Source organism: Python bivittatus, unplaced genomic scaffold (genome assembly GCF_059951505.1).
Source record: "Python bivittatus isolate LINGU-HERP-01145 unplaced genomic scaffold, Pbiv_v1 ctg000610_np1212, whole genome shotgun sequence".
Classification (NCBI taxonomy): Eukaryota; Metazoa; Chordata; class Lepidosauria; order Squamata; family Pythonidae; genus Python; species Python bivittatus.
This window is the reverse complement of record NW_028277088.1, coordinates 12,878,359-12,899,887: the sequence shown is the minus strand read 5'-3', so window position 1 is coordinate 12,899,887 and position 21,529 is coordinate 12,878,359. Positions and strand designations below refer to the sequence as shown.

Genomic DNA, 21,529 nt, shown 5'->3' with positions numbered 1-21,529 from the left:
ATAACTTTGAGGTGACCTGGAAAACAGCTATCCAAAAGAAACTGAGTCTCTATGGGTTTTCCAACGATGCCATTTTGACTTTAGAGTTTGATCAAGCTAGGTCACTATTAAGGCAAAGGATTTTAGGTATAGAAGGCCAAGTAGAAACTGCTGTTTTTACCCATAATATAATTGCAAATAACCAAATTCTAGTGAACAAACCAGTCTCATACCTGTACCACATTACAGTTCCAAAATTCAGGAGAGCTTTATCCTGAGCTCGATTTAACACTTTCCCATAGCTGTTCTAGAAGGAAGATACAGGAAAATCCCTTATGATATTCGATACTGCCCCTGTGGTACAGGTGCCATTGAAATCACAGTCCATGTTCTATTGTATTGTCAGTATTATAGGGACATTCGCTTTCAGCTGATTACCCCTCTTTTAATTAAACTCCGCGGGCATTCCGATAATTTTTACTTGCATTATTTGTTAAATAATCAAGATAAATTTATTTCTTTAAAAGTTGCAAAATTTTGCTATATAATGTGTAAGGTTCACCCGCAAATGGTTGCTAATAGTTATTGATGAAAGGGGTAATATTGTTGTTTGTTTTATTGTATTTATTTTTATTGGTCAATGACTGAAATAAATATGATGATGATGATTTATTTTATATTGTTCTTCCTGCTGCTCTTATGGTGTTCACGGGAAAGCCCTTGGCCAAGGCACAGTCTTAAAGTTTTTTTACTGAGCTATAGGGAAAGGCCGGTACTTTTGATGGAGCTCCTGGAAAAAGCTTGAGCAGAAAAAATGGCTTGCAGCAAAGAAATAAATAATTCCTTTTTCTTGGCAGGGTGCCTCCCCTATTTCAAATGGGATCATCCCCAAATAATGACTCTCTGTAGTTTATTAGAATGTGTTTCTTTCCTGTCTGGTGCAACAGCTAACTATGTCATCTATTTCTTTCCACAGTGGGAGGAACAATTTGCTTTCCCTGTTTTTTAGCCTGGACAATTTGTTGCTGAGCTGTATTTTCCTCAGAGAGAGAGAGAGAGAGAGAGAAAGAGACCTTTCCAGTTACCAGAAAGAGGCTCATCCTAAAATGTAAGACCTGAGCGGACAGACAAACATAAAACTCCAGTTGACTGGCTATACAATTACATATTTGTATTTGCTTCATTTAGGTGGAGAAATTTCTCATAGTAAGTAATATGTCTGCTAAATGTCTAGCTTTTGTTCTGTTCTTCAATCTTATCTATTTTTTTTTTTTTTGGCAGAAGTTTCTCTAAGAACGTGCTTGAAATCAACGCTGTTCGCTAATTTTAATAAATTCTGCTCCCTGTAAGGCAGAATTATATTTCCCAAAGAAGGCTCATTTCTCTGTCAATTTTCCTTACCTTATGTCATTATTCCTCTTTAAAGCCAGCTTTAACCTTTTCTTTTTCATGTTTCTTCCCCCTCTTTTCACTTAGATTGCCGCATTTTATTCTTCTCATAGAAGCAAGAACTCCAAGGAATGAGTTCAGACATGAAACACTGGAACTTGTTTACCTTCTCGTTCCTTCTTCTGAATTATAATGTGACAATTATGGGTAAGTATTGAGAAATGTGCATCTTAGATTTGAGTTCTAATTGTTTTCGTTCCAGGAAACTGCGTTCTATGGACTACTGTAATGCGCTCTACATGGGGCTACCCTTGAAGAGTATCCGGAAGCTACAGCTGGTACAGAATGCAGCGGCACAGACAGTTCTTAATGCCCCTAGGAGGGCACATGTAACACCGCTGTTGCACAAGCTGCATTGGTTACCGGTTTGTTTCCGGGTCCAATTCAAGGTGTTGGTCATCACCTTTAAAGCCCTTCATGGCACGGGACCAGGTTATCTGAGGAACCGCCTCGCCCTGGTCACTTCAGCCCGTCCCACTCGGTCCAGCAGAAGGGGCAGGTTGCAGACCCCACCGGTCAGGGAATTTCGATTGGTGGGGTCTAGGCAGAGGGCCTTTTCTGCTGTGGCTCCCGCCCTATGGAACATCTTGCCTCCCGAGGTCCGGTGTGCCCCCTCCCTCATGGCCTTCAGGAAAGGGGTTAAATCCTGGCTTTGCCAGAGGGCCTGGGGGCCGGAGGGGGGCCCGCACCTATGGAGATGGCTGGGGGGGTGAGGGGTTTGTCCCCCCCCCAGCATCTTACAGGTTTTTTATAGGGCCAAAATTAGAGGAGGTTTTTTAGGGCATTTTTAATATGTTTTTTAATTATTTATAGTTTTTAGCCATCTTGGAGACAATTGTGTTTTTTCTTTTTTATTGTGAGCCGCCCAGAGTCACCCGTGGGGGAGATGGGCGGCATACAAGCCGAATAAATAAATAAATAAATATGTTGTGGGGAGGGTGTTGGCTTAAGAACCAGATACCCCACCTCCCTCAAATGAAATTTCCAGGAACAAAACCAGTCAGAATTTATAGACATTTTCTCGTAAATGGACTCATAAATGATTGGTGTTGAAGTGAAGCTGCAAAGTGTGTTTGCCTTTTTGAGCAGGCCTTTTATATAATGCATACAAGGACGATAGCACATGTACATACATGACGGCATTATACGACAGACTAATATTATTCTGTTAAGTCAGTGCTTCCCAAACTTTTTCCTTCATTACCCAAAATTGAAGGGGGGAAGGGGGGTGTTGGTGGGTGTGTGCAAGTGAGGGTGTGGTGTGTGCATGCATGCAAGCAAAGGGGGGAAGGAGGGCATGGTGTGTGTGAGTGCAAGGCTGGGGTGGATGGGGGAGACTTACCTGAGTGACTTACAATCTCCCCTGCCAGCTTCCCCATTGACTTTGCTTGTGGGAAGCCTCCAGGGAAGGTTTCAAATGGTGATCATATGACCACAGGACGCTGCAACTGGTTGTAAGTGCAAGCTGGTTGCCAAGTGCCTGACTTTTGTTCAGTGACTGCAGGGGCGCTGCAACGGCCAGAACTTTGAGGATTGGTCATAAATCCCTTCCTTCAGCACTGTCGTAACTTTGAACGGTCGCTGAACAAATGGTCGTAACTTGAGGACCCCCTGTATTATAAAAGCAATGTCATTGAATGATCTTTATGTCATTTCAACAAATTACCATTGATAATTTCATTGATTTTTGTCTTAATAGGAATACTTTGGAAAATTTTCAAATATATTTTAGTACACGTGGCAATCTTTAAGTCGATTTAAATATCGCTGTTGTGAATGGGTCTGCATGTTGTTATCCAAAGAAAAACCACTTTTACCCAATTTTGGGTAATTTTCACAAGTTTGGGAAGCACTGTGTTAAGTAATAATTGGAACACAACTAGTTACAAATGAATATGATCAGGACGCTTCCTGAGATAACTTGATGATCAACAACTTTTTCCTGTTATAATATTTAATTAATAGATTTAGTGTTTGGCAAGAGCAATGGAAGAGTAGGATTACCAGATATCAGGCAAAGGAGGACACATCCCCCTTTTTGTCCTCTGTCTGGCAGACATAGCCTTAAAATCAAATATTGTTCAGCTTTTTGAGTGTCTTTTTTTTTAAATTGGACTCTTTCATAATAGCAGTCACTGAAACTTTCATGTATTGTGACTTGTAAATTGTCTGCTTTTTTCTTTCCCTTGCCCATTGGCGGACTCAACAGCCTAAATTTACATTATTTAATTTATTTCCTGATTCAAGCAATTGGCTTCAATCCAGCCCCTTAAAATCTATGATCACTGTAGTCTGTAGATCACATGAGTAGTCCTATGTTTCTATGGTGAAATTTGAAAAGCATGTTGATGTCGATTCTATATTATTGCTAGCATTTATTCTTGAAAATAAAGATTTGTTGGAAAAATATTGGGATTGACCAGTCAAACCAGTCTTTCTGATGTTGGAAAAAGTAATTTCATTTACATGTAGGCCTAAGTACATTTATTTTGCAATTTTTCTCTGCGATTTTTGTCACGGATGCCACAAAAGTTAAACAGTGTATCCTCCTTTTTTCCCATTTGGCCTCCTTTCCAACTGTCCGTGTCCTCCTTTGCCTGTTCAGTTATTGGTAACTGTCTGAAAGAGAGATCTGTCCCAAGGTCCTTACTATATATCATTTGATAGTTGAAGAAGAAGAGGGAGAAACTTGGATTTTATGTTCCTCCTAAACTATGGGGCAATATGGAAACATGCAAAATGAGCATGGTAAACACTGAGTGTGCAACCTCTTTTGAATTGGGCTCGATTCCTGACAACTTTATAGACACATCCATGAGGGTTTTTTCATGGAAAACAGAAGCAATTCATTATGGCTTTCTTCTGGTATTTATTTGTCTAGTCTATAACCTTGGAATTTCCTTGTTGTCTCTCATCCAAGTACAAACCCGGTCTAACCCTGCTTAGCTTCTGGGCCCAGAAGATCAGTCAGGCACTGTCATCCAAGTATATAATTTTTGCCCCCCTTTGATACAATATTTGAATCCAGGGGCATGCAATGAAGTTAATTCATGAAAGATTCAGAAAAGACGAATAGGGAGTGCTTGTTCATACAATGCATAAACTGATGGAACTGACTAGTACAATATGTATCCAAAATCTGGGTGGTACATGTAAAGAAGGATGCTGGTGTATGAGATATAAATGGAGGAGGTGAGAACCAGGTTTATAAAAGGTTTGAAAACCAAATCCTGTAAGTTAGTAGCTGAACACAAGCTAATTGCATGTGTTCAATTAGAGAACAGAATAGTAAGTGGACATATAATATAGCAATCTTTGAAGATCTGAAGACCTAACAGGCAGGATGGAAGAAATGTGTGTCCTGTTCCTCTGGAGAACAGGATTAGAACCACTGAGTGGAAATTGCAATGAATCTGAGTTCAGCTAAACATTAAAAGAAGTTCCCTAACAATATGAGCTGTTAATTCAATAGCCTCAGAAGGGTGAGGTCTATTTTCTTGGTGGTATTTGAAGCAGCTGGGCAGGCATTTCTCATATTAGATCCAGCAGCTAACATGTGAGGAGCCCTACAACCTGTTCAGAGTGGTAGTCATTTAGCTCAGAAGGTTTGAAAAAGAGTTTAGGCATATGCACTGAAGATCAAGCTACTTATTGTGACGATGAGTGGAGCCTCCATTTTATAGCCATGTTTTTCCCCCATGTGGGCCAAAACCCTAGTGAACGTTCTACTGTGGTGCTATTCAGTGTGAAAAAGCAACTCGTTTTTATGAGCACCCTCTGCTTACTTTTATTCTATTCTCCAGAACATTTATTCTGTTCTCCAGAAGAGACTATTTATTCTGTTCTTGTGGTTGGATGGTTGGATGAAGGCTGGGCTCGGGGAGATAAGTATTTCCTTAGCCCCCAGCAGGAGCGTGGGAAGGTTAAGAAGATGAGACTGGCACCACCCTAAGGAATTCACGGTGTTTTGGCCTGCTGTCTTGGGAAGTTTAGATTCAGTCTGGGGAGATTCTGTCTTTGAGGTGGAAGCTGATAAATGCAACAGAATTGTATCTGTACTGTCTCGTGGAGTTCTTTGGGCTGAACCTGACAGCTCTCTAGCTCCCAGTGCAACAGACAAGTATATATAATGTCATCAATCATAGGATTAAAGTATGGCTATTGTTAGAAATGATTCTCAACCAGGCTAGTCAGTATCCAGGAGTTTTAGTGATTGATGGATCTTTTTATTGATCTCGTCTCGACCCTTCTTCTTTTCCAGGAAAGATTTGGTTAATCTTGATCCTGATGAGACTGACCGTGATATTGCTTGGGCCGTATCCTCTCTATGAAGATGAATTGGGAGCTTTTGAGTGTAATACTCAACAGCGAGGATGCACAAGCATGTGCTATGATGCTTTTGCTGGAGTATCTCAAGTTCGGTTCTGGTTGCTTGAGTTGATATTGATGCTCCTCCCTTTTGCTGTGTTTGCTATCTACATCTTGCACAGTGTGGTCAAGCAAGTTGTGGAGGTCTATTCTTTGCCTTGTTCTTATTGCAAACAGGCCAAAGTATCTGCTGGCTTCACAGTTACAGAAATAGCTTCCGATGACACAACAAGGACCAGAATCACTTGTGGGGCCCATGAATTGGCAATTCCTGATTTTTCACAGACATACACAGTTCAGCTCCTCCTGAGAATGATAATAGAAAGTGGTTTTCGAATTGGCAATTTGAAATATAATTCCTTTGGCTTCTTTGTTGAGAAGTTATATAAGTGTAATGTGGACCCTTGTCCGAATCGGGTAGAGTGCTTTGTCCCCAGATCGACTGAAAAATCTGCCATGATTATCGTATTATGGATTGTCAGTGGTTTCTCCTTACTTCTTGGCTTTGTTGACCTGTTTTTGGTTGCTAGAAGTCATAGAAATAAGCTGGGGGAAATTAGCATGGAGGAAAAATGCAGAACCAGCATGCACCAACAAGGGGAACCAAGCAGAGTTTTGTCCAACCTTGGGAATGCTGATGTCTCTGAGGATTGTGGCAATGTTCCCATGGAAAGCTATCAAAAGGAATGCCACCCTGCAAAAGATAACACCCTGTAAAAGCAGCCCTAAATCTGTATTTAGCTGGGATAGAACCATAAATGTATTATACTTCCACTTATGAAACCACATAGATTATTTTTTGTACTAGTTAACACTTGCATATAATATTTGGAAAGGCTCATTCTACAGGGGAAAAAAAGGAGGGGGAGCTGGAGGACCATAGATCTTTCTTCTCTTAGATTAGTGTTTCTCAACCTTGGCAACTTGAAGATGTGTGGACTTCATTCCCAGAATTCCCCAGCCAGCATGCTGGCTGGAGAATTCTGGGAGTTGAAGTCCACACATCTTTAAGTTGCTACGGTTGAGAAACACTGTCTTAGATGATTGGAGAGGGAGGACTGATCAGGGGAGCCATCTTTATGGATACACATGTCATTATCCTTCCCCTTCAGATGCTTTGTTTAAGAAAATTCACTTATCCAGTAGAGGCATCTGGTTTTTGGAAAAGCTGACAAGTGTGGAAAGGTGAATAACAAAAGTCTGGTCTTCCGTTATGTGATGAAAAGGATAGGTTGAAGAGGGGAACCAAGTTTGAAAGTATCATACTTAGCCTGTGATTTAGGACTCCAAATGATTAGACCTCTAAATCAGACAGAAAGCCTTCGTGTAGATATCTTCAGCCAATTCTATCTGCAAAGAAGTCAGCAATTAAGGGGGAGTATAACAAGGACACAACAGATAACTTATGCCTTTTGACATTGCAGACATCTATTTCTTGGGAGAACTGAACATTCTCGGAAAAGCTAGCTTTGCGCATATCTGGGTTAGTAAAAAACGGTTTCTAGGCATCATGATTTACCAACACTGGTTGAAAAGTGATCATAATATTGTTGAGGTTAATTATCAAGAATTAATTGTAAGTGCATAAATGGGTAAGCTTTGAGTGAGAGATTTCCCAGTGTAAAACTATACTTGTCAATAGCTTTTTTAGAAAAAGGAAATATGATATCCCTTCATCCTCATTCACTAAATCATTAAAACATGTGCACATGAAATGTGGAATATAAATATTCATTTCAAATATATCTTAACACTGAAAAAAAAAATGACCTCTTTTTTCCACTTTAAATCTGTAGAAGGTAGACCTATCTGTGTACCTCTAAGGAAGACTATGGTAATAAATGTGAGATTCAGCTGGAGTCCATAAAAGTTGTGAAAACTGTGGTTGGAAGTGGGCAGTTCTGGCTGGAATTTTAAGTAGTGAATGCCTTAGTGATTTACACAGCCATGTTCAATCCTCTTCATACTATTTAGTATGGCTTTCTAAACAGAGTATGACTGGAAATCTTTGTCTTCTGGCAGCTTGGTATCATTAATTTCCTCTCTCACTAGAGTCAAGACCATGCACGATTTTCCTTCTAATCTCCTTCTCCCCAGGGAGTGTTCAGACACTTTTGCTTCAATTCAGTGAATCCGAATCCTCCAATTCCATTTCGTGTGGCTACTGAAACAATGGTGTTACTCACCCCATAAAAGGAAATACTGCTCTCTAGAGGACTTGGAAGAGCTTGCAGGTTGAAAACAACACAAGTAAGGCTGCAATGTGAGAAATAATTCAGAATGGACTAAAATTCAGAATTTTTTTGCTAATGAGCTTGCATAATGACATGTACCGAAGCAACAGCACAACAACCCACAGCCTTCTCAATGTTTCAGAGGATTTCTCAGCCTGAAAGCAAGGATCTTCTCAATAACTAAAACATAGAGTGCATCCTTGGTTGCTTTCTTAATATGGGGTAGAACCTTCATAGTGGCTCAGTTTTCAGCTTTCTGTCCTTTTAATTGCTATGGAAGCTGTAACTAAGCCCTGGATATCACTAGATATTGACAGACATACTCAGGACAGAGGCATCTGCGAGGTGGGGAACAATAAAAAAAATCAAGACGGTGTTTGTGTGATGGCAGCTCTGTCCTTTTTGATGTGCAATGTACATTTGGGCTTTGGTTACGCGGTCACAGCTGTCGTCTTGACTCTTTTGACCACCACCCTCTGCCAACAGATCTGCTGCAGGATATTAAATAACCACAATATTTTATAAGCATGGCCCTTAAGTTGCGTTTGCATTTTCCTATCTATTAAAATCTCCTGAACAGCAGCAAAAACACAGCATGGAAAAGTTAAAGTGGAAGAGCACATTATATTCTAGAATGACATCCCCATGTTGAATCCTTGTAGGTCTCCCTTACAACTACTGTGGTATCAAAATCCTTCCTTCCTTCCTTCCTTCCTTCCTTCCTTCCTTCCTTCCTTCCTTCCTTCCTTCCTTCCTTCCTTCCTTCCTTCCTTCCTTCCTTCCATCCATCAGATATTCTGTGTGAAACTCTTGATTTTAATGTCCTGTATTGTTCCAGAGTAATATTTCATTGAGTTGTTTGGAACATTGTGGGAAATTGAAATGGACAGTCCCATTCAATTAAAGAAACTTTTCATGCTGAAACCCTGGGGTGTCCACATCATACACATAAAAAGTGGGTGGAGTTTTGGTCACACTACTGTAGCTGCCATCTTGACTTTTTTGACCATACCCCTGCTGTAAACACTGCCAATTCAGCTTAAGTGAACTCATCAGTGTAAAACCGGACTTACTACATTCATTGTATCAGGTGCTTTACCTACTACAAGCTGACCCAAATTTAATGCATCACTTATGCCAGCCCTACTTCCATTGGCATATCGATGGCTGACGATGGTGGGGCTGGAAACTGAAAGACATACCGAGTGATATAGTTAAAATATTTCTGTGTATTATGAGGAAAAATGCTGGTTCTGGGACTCCATCTGCATTCATTGACGTGCTGTGCTTTGTTCTTAACTTCAGCTTTTGGGACAAGACTTTTTTATTTGGAATACTTGCTATGTGGGATGGGGGTTGGCGCAAGCTTGCAGTAATCCTGTGTGCTTTAAGTGAACTTTTATTAAATATTTGAATGATTCCAAGATGAAGAGCTGAGACCACACCTAGCAATGTAATCTTTTCACAGTGGGCTGACTGAATCTGAGTTAGCAAAAAAAGTCATGGTTTCATGTTTAAACATCCTTGGGAGTAATTGTGGCCTTCAAAGCAAAGACAGCAAAGATAAATATGCTTCACCAAATGCTAAGCTCTGTAGGCATTTTTTTTCAATATTATTGCTACTAGTTCTAATAGTTCTATATATCTTTTTAATCCATTGTGCCTTATTTTGAAAATATGCAGGAAGATAAATTAATAATTTAGGAAAATGTTAAGTTAAATGGCTTTGGAATATGGTTGAAAGATGGTCAAAATATTAATAAAGATGTGGATTAAATGAGGGGCTGAAGGGACTTGAATAATATCTAAGAGAGAGGAGGGATAATAAGATTGTAATTATCTGTTGAAAAGGTTGGAAGTCATTCATATATTCCTTAACTTTAGTTTATTTTCTTTTTCATTTTTTGTATTTCTCTCTATTTTTTTCTTTTGATTTGTCTTTCATTCCATGAAAAAGCTCTTAATAAATATTAAAAAGAAATATGGTCAAAATATCTAAAAAGTCCATTTTATTTCTTCTGCCAGCAGAGGGCACCACAAACAATTTTTTGTCCCTTATCAGCTGCAAAACAGACTGCCATGTCTGGGACTCTGAGGAGCTACAGCGTTCCTTTTTAATTTGGAACCTCAGTGTTGGAAAAGGGAGCCCTCCAGCTCAGATGGAAGCAATTTTTTATTCCATCATCACCTCTAGTTCCATCTTTTTCTTTGGTAACTCTTGGGCGGGGGCGGGGGGGAACGGGGATTATTTAGCAAGGTGAAAAGAGACACACACCCCTGCAAGAGTTAGCAGCAAAATGGACAGATCCAGAGTTGATGCTTCCTTCTTATGCGCAGAGGGTGTACCAAAGACAAGTTTGCTATTCATGCAGATTAGCCTCCTCCAACCTGATACCCTCCAAACATAAAGCCACGAGTCCCATTATTCTGAGCCCCAACACACACACACACACTTTGACAAAGAATTAAGAACTTTCTGGATTACAAACTGTTTGAAAGTGAGGTAATGTCATGCATCCTGGAAATCAGGATGCTATTGGTTGGAAGGGTAAAAAGAAAGGTCATCAAGGTGTTACTTCATAAAGCTGCTATCTGTAAACTTTACTAAATGGACATGGTATGAGTTCTTAAATTTTAAATTGCAACCTCCCAATGTTTAAACATTCAGTAGAATATCCGCACGTGAGATGCCATGTTCCGCAAATGGGTTCAAGGCAGAGACTGCATATTTTTGATCCATAAATATGAAGAATTTTCCCATGTTCAAAAAAACACATGGTTGCACCAAGTCTATAGATTGCTTTACTATTTGCAGTTGTCCCTACTTAAAAGTAGGCTCTTCATAAATCCCAGGCCCACTGGAATTTAAGGAATATAGCCAAGGCCAGTGAATGTTGGCAACTGAGCCAAAATTTCAATAAGCAAATTCTTCATTCAACGTAAGGGGCAGCTCTTCTGGGAAGAACATCTGCAGATTTTGTCTGTCTCTAGCACACTTTTGTCAAGAAGTGTTCCTTGAAGTTTGAAGATGAAAATATGGTAGGCGCTCTACTTTAATCTCTAGAGAAAGTGCATAGATACAAAACCAGCAAGCTGAAAAGTTTGATAAACTATTCAATATTTGCTACTTTGTGTGTGTGTGTGTGTGTGTGTGTGTGTGCCTTTGAGTCAGCGTTTCAACTCCTATGACTACCTGGACAAGTCCTTGCAGTTTTCAAAGTTTTCCAGAAGTGATTTGCCATTGCTTGCTTCCTAGGGCCGAGAGAGAGGGAGTTCTAAGGTGGGACTAGAACTCATGGTCTCCCAGTTTCTAGCCTGGTACCTTAAGCATTACACCAAGTTGGCTCTCTATCAATTAGTACAATGCCAAAATTCTCCTATAACGACTGTAGAACTGGTTTTGTTTACATTGCAGTCTTAAATCAAGAGTACGGAAACTGTAGTCCTCCAGATGTTGAACTTCAGCTTTTAGGAGATCTAGCCACATGGCCAGTGGTGAGGGACATTGTGAGTGTTGCAATATCTGGAGCACCAAGAAATCCTCACTTCTCTCCTAAAGACAGCCTTCCCCAAACTCTTGTCCTCTATATGTATTGGGCCACAGTTTGTACACTTTTCTGATAGAACATCCTTGGCCTATATTGCCTGACATTATGGGAGTTGAACTCAAAAGAAGTCTGGGGAAGATTGTTCTAGATACAACCCTTTACGCAGTTACCTACATATAAACCCTATCGCATGCATAAAGTACAGAACTGCTTCATGGTGGTATGCAAAATCCTCCCCAGAGATTGTGTTATAAAATTTACACCAATACAGTTGGCAAATGCAGACTTTGTGACTCCATAGCGGGGTCTAGCACCTGTGCATTGTAAAATACACCAAGGCAGAATAATCAGAAGAGATTACGTACTACTGCCAACAGTCTCCTACACTAAAATGGCATAAATGTAGGAAATTTCTTTTGCACAAAAGTAAAGCCCAGATGTTTGTCTTCATACCAAGATGCTAAGTACAACAGTCACCAAATTTCTAAATGACTCTAAGCCAAACATCTCCAATGTTCCCATCAAAGAAAAGTGTGTATAGTTTTAATTAGTACAATTAAACTATTAAAGGGAGGGTGGGAGTAAATTCTAGATTGCTTAGAATTGTTAATTTACTCTTTGGCCAATAGGTGGCAGTCATCCCTAACTTTTCAAAGTGTGCTTTTCCTACTATGTACAGTTGTACTTCCAAACACTGGATTTTTAAGTAGCTATTTGCTTCTTGTAATGCTATTTGAACTTTTCATACCCAATGATCCAGACCAATTACTTTTGAGTAACATCATTTTTGTGTAGAGCTTAATTTTATCTATTCTGTTACTGTCAGGAATTTATGGTACTCCGTAACAACTCTTCCTAGGGTTTCACTTGTATTGCTTCTTTCTCTACCCGGGGTGGGGGTGGGGATAAATTCACACACACAAACACAATGGCCACTCCAGGAACTACATTTATGGACATTTCAGGATTTGTCTAAAAATGTTATTTTCCAATATCTTTATGCAGCCACTGGGCCTCTTACATAATTCTGTACTGTGCACTAGAAATATTGGAAATAATTTTTTGGCAAAGTAGTTTGAATTTGCTATAAAACAACCCCTAGGCTAAGTATTGTCTTGACAAGTCAAAACAGCCTCACCCCCATCTGACTTGCCTTTTGCTGATTCTATGGATTTTACTGTAGCAGGTTTTGTCCTGCTCCAACAGCTGAAATCACAAAAGAGATAAAAGGAAATAAACACAAAAAGTCATCTTGGAAAGAACAGGAGGAAGTTTACTTCCCAATTTGAGTTCTCCTTCAGTACTGCAGGGGGGTTTTCGTGACAAGAAATCCTTTTCTCAGGTGGAAAAGGAAAAGTATTCTATTTTGTTCACGTTCTAAGAGAGCTAGACTTCCCCCTTCACTGATTTCCTATTTTAGAGTAACGATGGTGAAATCAGGGTTTCCAGACATTACAGATTTAACTGCCAACACCCCTCACCATTGGACATACTGGCTAAGACTTCTGGGGAAAGTGAACCATTTCTTGGCAAACAGTTCAGATCTTTCTGAACTTCTGTAATTCAGCAACATCTGGAGGTCAACGGGCTCCCTTTTCTTCCCTTCTCCAGGGCAGTACTGTGTTCTCTACCACTCCATATTTCCCTTGCAGAATTTGCAACTGTACCATTGAGCAAACGGGCAGCCTAGCTCCTGACAGGCGACCAAGGGTCTGTCTATCTGTCAGCTGCTGACCTAACTGCTTTTTCTATCACAGCAACTTGCAATACAACCACCAGGCATTCAAAACAATGCAAAATGCAAGCGTTCTGCACTTCAGAACTGGGATTTAAAGCATATGTATACAGAGAGCAAGAGAGAAGAACGGTAAGATCTCAGAACCTTAAAGCTTATTTAAGCAAAGCAAAGCAAAACAAAAAAAGGTCTCGTTCATAGCAGCTTTGTCGTTCAAGCAGCAGCTAGAGTGAGTGAAGAATTTTGGAATATAATTGGTCTGCAAAAATGCTTTAAACAGGAGCAATTCTAAGTAGACCACAGACCACCTGTAGAGTATTTAGAAATTTCTCTCTCATCCCACCCCTCCCCATAATACTCTAACCTTGGCCCTACATGCCTGCAGTCTGACTAACAAAGCTAGGAAAAGCTGGTTAAAAGGCTGTTCTTTTCCTCTGGTATTCACTAACTGTTACAAGTCTCCCTTAAAAAAAAAAAAAAAGCCTTACATTCTTTTAATTGAAGAACTTTTGAGGCTCCATGGTGGCAAATTGGTCTACAACAAGAGAAACTGGGCAGCGGGAAGAATTTTCTAAAGAAAAAGAACCCCAAACCCTCTATACAAGACATTTAGAGAGAAGAGATCAAAGTTTTGTGAGGGGGGGGGGTTTGCCCGTCTCTAAAGGAGCTAAGATCCCTATAGATTAACCTTATTCATTTAGTTCTCTTTAAAAGCAGAGATGCTTTGAGCCATTGGGGTAGACAGGTAAAAAGTTCAACTGTTTTTCTAAAGCATTCTGCTAATTCCACAGCCTCCCACTTCCATCAATTCATTTTCGCCTTGATGGGAAGACCATCTTCATCAAAGATGCCCATCTGCATGGAAGACCATGCCACCCCTAAGTGCATTTGCAGAACCCATAAATAAAACCCTCCACAGTTCTCAGCTTACTTTTCCATCATAAAACAGTTTTAACATTTCAGCTTTGGCCTACTGAAGAGGCAAGCACTCCCTCAAACAAACAATGGCAACCAGAAAGGTTTGCACACCATTTTTCCTGCATTCCCAGCTTAACAGTCATTTGGCAGAAGTCAGAACAAACCTGTGGTAGGTAAATGCTTTTGCTTTGATTATTGCATGATAAAGCAAGAGTTCCTGAAAAAGGCGGCCGTGATTCAAACCCTTCATTCTGAATAAGCTTCTTTCCCAGCCAACATGCTTAACTGGGAACTCTAGCATATCTCCAAAATATATGGAGCACCCTAGGCTATGAAAGACTTACAGGTCATTTCATCCAGGTTAGGGACAGATCATCATGGAGAAAATCTGCTATGTGGTCAGTAGGAGTGGACGCTGATATGGTAGTACATAATCAGAATTAACACCTTGAGAGATATAGCCCTGTGCTTTTTTGACATCCTACCTGTGCTCCATGATCTGATCAATAGCCACTGCATTATTAACTTCTTTTGGACTCTGTCCAGTTAATTTGAAGGGGACCAAGAATTCTTGACACTGTATTTTTAGTTTCCAACAACCATCTTTTGAAGCCAACATGACAACAAGCCAAGAATGTTGATAGCTGGAGTCATCCGGCTCATGAATCTCAGAGACTCTGACGATCAACTTCTGAAAGTGCCTCTCTATTGACTGTACTGAAATCTGTCACTGTTTTTATTTGAACAGTGCTCTGAGGGAACATTCAAGCCTCAGTATTCCTCAGAAGTCAAGAAGCAGGAATAACTAGGACAGCAAAGAGGGGGCATCCCCCTCCCAAACAAATCATTTAACATTATTTTATTGACAAAATAGAATACTCAAATTTTTGCTCTTAGGTGGGAGCAGTGGTGGTAAGCCTCTAAACTTTTTCTTTAAACAAAAGAAATTTACAGACTGTATAGCATTTGGAATATATACATATTTTACACATTTTGTACAAGGTACCAAATAATTATATAAATACATCCTTTAACATAAGAAACCCGTATTTACTTGGGGTGTACAATTAAGACATGATTTGAGCACATGATTTTAAGGCATCTGCCAGTTTTTGTTGTTGTTGGCATGGTTAAAAAAGGAAATTCTTTAGAGCCTCCTCCACCCCTGCAGTTCAATTAGAGAGACGTTCCTTGATGTTGTATCAAGATTTGATGGACGGAGAAAGAGCAGAGAGGCCCTACTGGGCAAAAGGTCTCGTGCTGGTTGAAGACATGTAAGGCAATTCTTGTCTTGAGAAACTTCCTGTACCAACAACACAGAAACATGCAGCTTCTTGATAAGGGAAGGACTGACTGAGAAGGAGTTAGAGGAAGAGGCTGAGGACGATGGGCTGGCACTTGGAAGCCTCTAGCAGTAGCCCTGTCCTAGGGAGGCCTGAAGTTCCTTCTCAAGGAGAGATGGGCTGCACCCCTTCCTCCCCCAACTCCGGCTCTTACACCTGAGACAAGGGCATCTGTTTGGGGTATGAAACTGAACTGGCAGTGCCAGACCTCCAGGTCAAACCGGTGCTGACATCACTGTACATGGACCCGCCTCCCCCCCCCAGTCCTCCCACAGTGGCAGCAGACCCTATGCCCCCGCCTCCCCCACTGGCTCCGATGCTCCCAGCCACTGCAACTGCAGTCCCTTTGCTGGCCCAGCAGCAGCGGGTGCAGAGTGCTTTCCAGGACTCCAGAGTCTTTCCAGACCAGACCCACACTCCCGAGGTGATGCCCACCACCAGGCACATGAAGTACTTGAGCATAAAGACTGCATAGTCTGGGCGGCGGGCCTGGTCGGGCTGCTGGTCCCGCAGACAGGGACAGTTGTGAGTGGCTTCCCAGTGGGGGCGATTGTGCTGCTCGTAGAAGAGGCAAGCCACCACGCTGGCAGCAGGCACCGTGTAGAGCACGGTGAAGAGGCCCAGGCGGATCATGAGCTTCTCCAGCTTGTGTGTCTTGGTGGGCCCCCCTTGCTGCTTGATGACACTCCGGATGCGAAAGAGCGAGACGAAACCAGCCAGCAGGAACATGGAGCCAATGGCCAGGTAGATGAGCAAGGGGGCCAGCACAAAACCCCGCAGATTCTCAAGGCTCTGGTTGCCCACGTAGCAGATGCCAGCCACGGGGTCCCCATCCACAGAGCTGAGCGCTAACACCGCAATGGATTTGATGCTGGGCAGCAACCAAGCAGCAAGGTGGAAGTACTGGGCATAGCCTGCAATGGCCTCATTGCCCCACTTCATGCCAGCGGCCAGGAACCAGGTGAGGGACAGGATAACCCACCAGATGGAGCTGGCCATGCCGAAGAAGTAGACCAAGAGGAAGACGATGGTGCACAGGGCCGGGCCCGTGCTCTCGTACCGCACGTGCTCGGCCACGGCCAGGTCCGGCTGCAGCTCCGCCGCTCCCCCCGCCGCGCCGCGCCCGCCCACAGCGGCCGCGGCCGCCCCCGCAGCGCCTCCAGCGGGGCCCGCCGGTCCTGCTCCCGCGGCCGCCGCTCCGCCGCTGCAAGCCACTTTCTCGTGGCCGGCGACCAGGCGCACCAGGTAGCCCAGCGAGACGAAGAGGTAGCAGGCGGCCAGGAAGATGATGGGCCGCTCGGGGTACTTGAAGCGCTCCATGTCGATGAGGAAGGTGGAGACGGTGGCGAAGGTGGAGAGGAAGCACAGGATGGACCACAGGCCGATCCAGAAGGCGGTGAACGCGCGCTCGTCCGGGCTGAAGTAGGGGTTGTGGCACGGCAGGGCGCAGTTGGCGATCTGCCCCGTCTTGACGCGGTTGTAGAGCGGGTGGCGTTCGCTTGAGACCGACACCATCGGCGCCCGGCACTGGCAGCCCGGCTCGCAGGGGGCCGGCGGGCGGCCTTTGCGCAGGGGGGGCTCAGCGGCGGGCGGGGGCGGCCCGGCGGCCCCGGAGCCCCTGGCCGTCCCGCCTCCCGCGGGCTTGCGGTGCGGCGGCTTGGGCTGCGGCGGCGGCGGCGCGGCGGTGGCGAGGTCCGTGTGGTTGTAGTCCATGCACAGCATGTCCGGGTTGCCTTGCTCGGGCAGGCGGTCGCAGCGCATGCGGTCCGGCCAGGCGAAGCCGTACTGGCGCATGAGGGGCGCGCAGCCGGCCTTGGCCCGCTCGCACACGCTGCGGCAGGGCGGCAGCGGCTTCTTGTAGTTCTCCAGGCAGATGGGCGTGTACATGCTGCACAGGAAAAAGCGCAGGTCCGCCGAGCACTGGATCTCCACCAGGGGCCAGAACTGGTGGACCTCCAGCCCCGCCTCGTCCTGCGTGTCGTGGTTGAACTGGTTGGGCATGTACGTGTAATTGTAGCCGATGCCTTTGCACAGCGGCACCGTGATCTCCTGGCAGGACAGCTCCTTGGCGGACGAGGACGACGAGGCGGCGGCGGCGGCTGCGGAGGCGGCGGCGGCGCAGCTAGGATGCGGCTGCAGCGGCGACCAGGCGGGCAGGAAGAGCGGCAGGAAAGCGATGGTCAACAGGTAAGACCGAGGCTCCATGCTCGGCGAGGAGCAGCGGCGGCGGCACGTCCCGGCGGGCTCCTCCGTCCCGCTCGCCCTTTGTCGTTGCCCACCAGCCCGGCCCACAGGGTCTCCGCGCCCTCGCCGCCCCGGCTCGCCTCTCGGCAGGCTCCAGAGCGCGGCCTCCCTCCCCCGAAGTCAGTCCGGGAGGGAGACGGAGCGAAGCGGCGGCTCCTCGGCTGCGATCGCGCTGGGCGGCTACGCTCGCGGCTCTCTCGCGCTCATCTCCCACGCCGCGTTCCTGGCCGCCGGGCTGGGGTGCGGGACTCGGCGCTGCGGCGGCTTGGGCGCCGTCTTGCTCTTCTCAACTTTCCCTCAGCCGCGCCGTGTCAAGATGGCTGGGCGCTCTGGAGACGCAGCCACTCGGTCGCTCCAGCAGGCTGGCTCGGCGAAAGCGCCCCGAGGAAGCTCGGCTGCCCTGCGAGACGGGCGCGGAAGACCAGCTTGCGGCGCGCCGGAGAAGCGGTGCCACCTGAGAGGCTCCGTCGTCAGCAGCAGCAGCAGGAGCAGCAGCAGCGCCGCCGCCGTTCCCGCTTGCCCAACTTCTGATTTTCTCCAGCTCCAGCAGCGCCAACCCGGTGGCCGCGCTCTCAGGGCTATTTATATCGGAGGATGCCAGGCCCCGCCTCGCCTGTCCCAGCTACCTATCACGAGGACTCCGGGCGGAGATCGGGGTCCCCGACTGAGCCCTCTCGCTTAAGGTGGATCGGGCTTGGCCCCAGGAGCAGAACGAGCCGAGCGCTCCTGGCCCTTTAAGATTCACGGCGTGGTCTGCGTGTGCGCGCGTGTTTTCTTTCCCTCCCAAGGTATAAATGGCTCACTTAACACTTAGGCAGGTAAGTTCTCAAATAAATTAATAAATACAAACAGATGACGCCATGGCTCCCAAGGCTTCTTCAGTTAATTCTCCATTTTCTCTCCTGAGTGGGAAGACCTTTTCGTAAAGCTTAATTTCTAGGCGTACCATGAAACCAAGTGCCTTCCCCCCCCTTTTTATTCCTGGATATTTTGGATTTCTGATAGGCTGGATCAACATACCTAAGAAAGCTGTTTTTATTAATTTATTAAATGTAGTTTTAAGGCCGCCTGACTCCAAGAAGACTCCGAGTGCCTTACGATATGAATGAATGTAAAAGTACTGTTCAAATATAAACACACACCCCTTGACAAAACAAACAATTATGTTTGGATGTAAGATGTTCAGGATCTGGCATATTATTTTAATGATGCCATTTCCTCTTTTCCTTTCGATTTGCTCAGGATCACCTTTTCTGGGAACATTTTCTGGGAACAGCCTTTCTTAACAGGAGTTCCCCTGGATTTCAGTCCACCACACTCCTGTCCGTGATTTTGGAAATCCCAAACATCTGGAAGGTAGCAAGTTGGAAACAAAACATGATTTTAGTGCAAATGGGGATTCCCCATATCCAGAATTGGAATTCAGAATGCAAGTGAAGGCTGCTTCTCCATCTTCATAGTCCTAAATAGTTTCACTTATTTATATATATATATATATATCTGTCTGTCTGTCTGTCCCATTTCTTTTGATAGACATTTAACTTAACTGAAAGACAATGGATTTGTAGCAGACTTCTTCAAATCTGAAATATAGTCATTGAAATCAGTGGGATTCGAGGTAGTTATGACAGATCTTGTTGACTTTGTTGAGTGTACTCTAAGTATGCTTACATCCTCATCTATCCCGTTGTCTCTGGTGGAAGTCTCCATCAGAATAAACAGGACTTAATGTCCTTGTCATAGGATGATACCAAAAGTCTCAATTTCTATCATGATAATCTCATTAAGAAGAAGGAAATCCCATTTATTTTGATGACACTTATCTCCAGTTGGTGTAAGACTACAATTTATACAGCAGCCTTCCTCAAACTCATGAAATCTATATGAGGTTTGAGTCCCAACACCCCCCGTGGTCATGCTGGTGAGGATTACAGAAGCTGAGGTCCAGCACGTCCATATGCATCCAGCTAGAAGTCCCCTTCTACTCCTGAGGAGGCCTGTCTAAATTGCATTTGTCTGCTTGCCAATTCTCCATCCATCTGTTGGGCTGGGTTTGAGCATGCAAAGATGTCTATGTGGCTCTTATTGCTCCTTGCAAGAATTTGTCGGTTGAGAAAAGGGCTTATCAAAACAGTTGTAATGAGAAATGAAAGTTCTGTAGCTCCATATTCTTGCTTCCAGTCTGGCTCCCCAGTTAACTTTGCATCTGACAGCTGCTTCATCCAGTCAGAATGTAACTGGATCTGCCTGTCTGCTCTGGCACTGACTCCAGGGCCAGGACCTGTGGTGTTCCTTTCTCCAGCTGTTGCCCCCGAAGGTTTTGCTCCTAGCCCCAGATAGGGGAAAAGAACAGGGGCAATTCAGTAATGTTCTTCAGCTTGGTGCCCTCCCAATGCATTTAACTCCAGCCTGGTCAAAAGGGGTTAATATTCCTCCCATCTGAAAGTCATTAAGTTGGGAAATTCATTCCAACTTTCTCTGCCCCTTCTTCTCTATGGTAGCAGATTTTGTTTAAAGTTTTTTTTATCCCACCTTTATTATTTTTATAAATAACTCAAGGCGGCGAACATGCCTAATACTCCTTCCTCCTCCTGTTTTCCCCATAACACCAACCCTGTGAGGTGAGTTGGGCTGAGAGTGACAGGCCCAGAGTCATCCGGCTGGCTTTCATGCCTAAGAACTCACAGTCTCCTGCTTTCTAGGATATAGAAATATAATGAAAATATATTTTCATTATATTTACTCTTTATTAAATTTATATGCCACCTTTCTGCTTATATAAGTATTCAAAGTGGCTCAGTTCAGTCAAGCAAAAAGATAAAACACAGATTTTTGTCCACTGTGGAAGATGCCACAATTTTAATAATTTTGAAATTGCTAATTCAACTATGGCTAAAGGACAGGTCAGACTGTTAATCCACCTACCTCTCCAAAATCTCAGGCAAACTGTCTTCTAACGAAAGAAGAGCTCAAACATCAGTACCTTAAAAGTGCTAAGCGTGCATTGTACAATGAACAATTTGTTTAGTTGTGCTGTTTTCTTCCATTTGCACACATCAGGATGTTGCACCCTGTCAGAAAACTTGTGGGTGTGGGAGGTATATATAAATTCCTCTCCTGTGTAGCCAATAAATATCCTCAATGTATTTTATGTACACCACAAAGCCTATAAAATATAACTTTACCAACCACATTTGATACCCCAGAGTCAATGTTTCTGGTTTGATTTGTGACGGGGAAATTTCATCGGGGAAAAAAAAAGTTAAAAAGCAAAAATGATTAACAAATCTTCAATTGAAATCCAGAGCTGGATTCAGATTTGATGATATTTAGAAATGTGTAAATATTCTCAGAGTATGATTGGATTCAACATATTAATCTCACTCCTTTTGGTGACAGAGACACATACTGAGATTCTAAAATAAACAAAGATTGGATGGAGTGTTAATAGGAAGAAGGGTGATGAAAACTTAAATATGCACATTGAATTTATCAGTGGCTAATTAAATTTGATTTAAGTGTGTGTGTGTGTGTGTGTGTGTGTGTTTTGAGGAGAGGAGATGACCAAGGATGAAAATAGCCTATGTGGTAAAAAAGGGGGGGGGGGGCTATAGCCATATTTTTTTTAAATTCCTGTTGCAGTCCTATATCACTTAATAAACCCAGGTGAACTCATTGGGACTTACGTGTATAAGACTGCATTATTAATAA

The 21,529-nt window shown here is 43.7% G+C and overlaps 2 protein-coding genes across 3 annotated transcripts; one reads left to right on the top strand and one right to left on the bottom strand.

Moving 5' to 3' along the window:
- Positions 1-556: 556 nt before the first annotated feature.
- On the top strand, positions 557-10,037 carry LOC103059236 (gap junction delta-4 protein-like). 2 transcript variants are annotated; one of them, XM_007444613.4, is made up of 3 exons: positions 557-1,087; positions 1,456-1,575; positions 5,690-10,037. In XM_007444613.4, exons 2-3 carry the CDS (start codon positions 1,500-1,502, stop codon positions 6,511-6,513), a joined length of 900 nt encoding a protein of 299 aa, XP_007444675.2. In that variant the 5' UTR covers positions 557-1,087; positions 1,456-1,499; the 3' UTR covers positions 6,514-10,037. The 2 variants fall into 2 exon arrangements, with proteins under 2 accessions (XP_007444675.2, XP_088006354.1); XM_088150228.1 differs by having other exon boundaries at positions 557-1,185.
- Positions 10,038-15,075: 5,038 nt separating this feature from the next.
- On the bottom strand, positions 15,076-18,364 carry FZD8 (frizzled class receptor 8). The gene has a single exon (XM_088150227.1). The coding sequence runs from the start codon at positions 17,777-17,779 to the stop codon at positions 15,725-15,727; it is 2,055 nt and encodes a 684-aa protein (XP_088006353.1). The 5' UTR covers positions 17,780-18,364; the 3' UTR covers positions 15,076-15,724.
- Between the last annotated feature and the right edge of the window lie 3,165 nt (positions 18,365-21,529).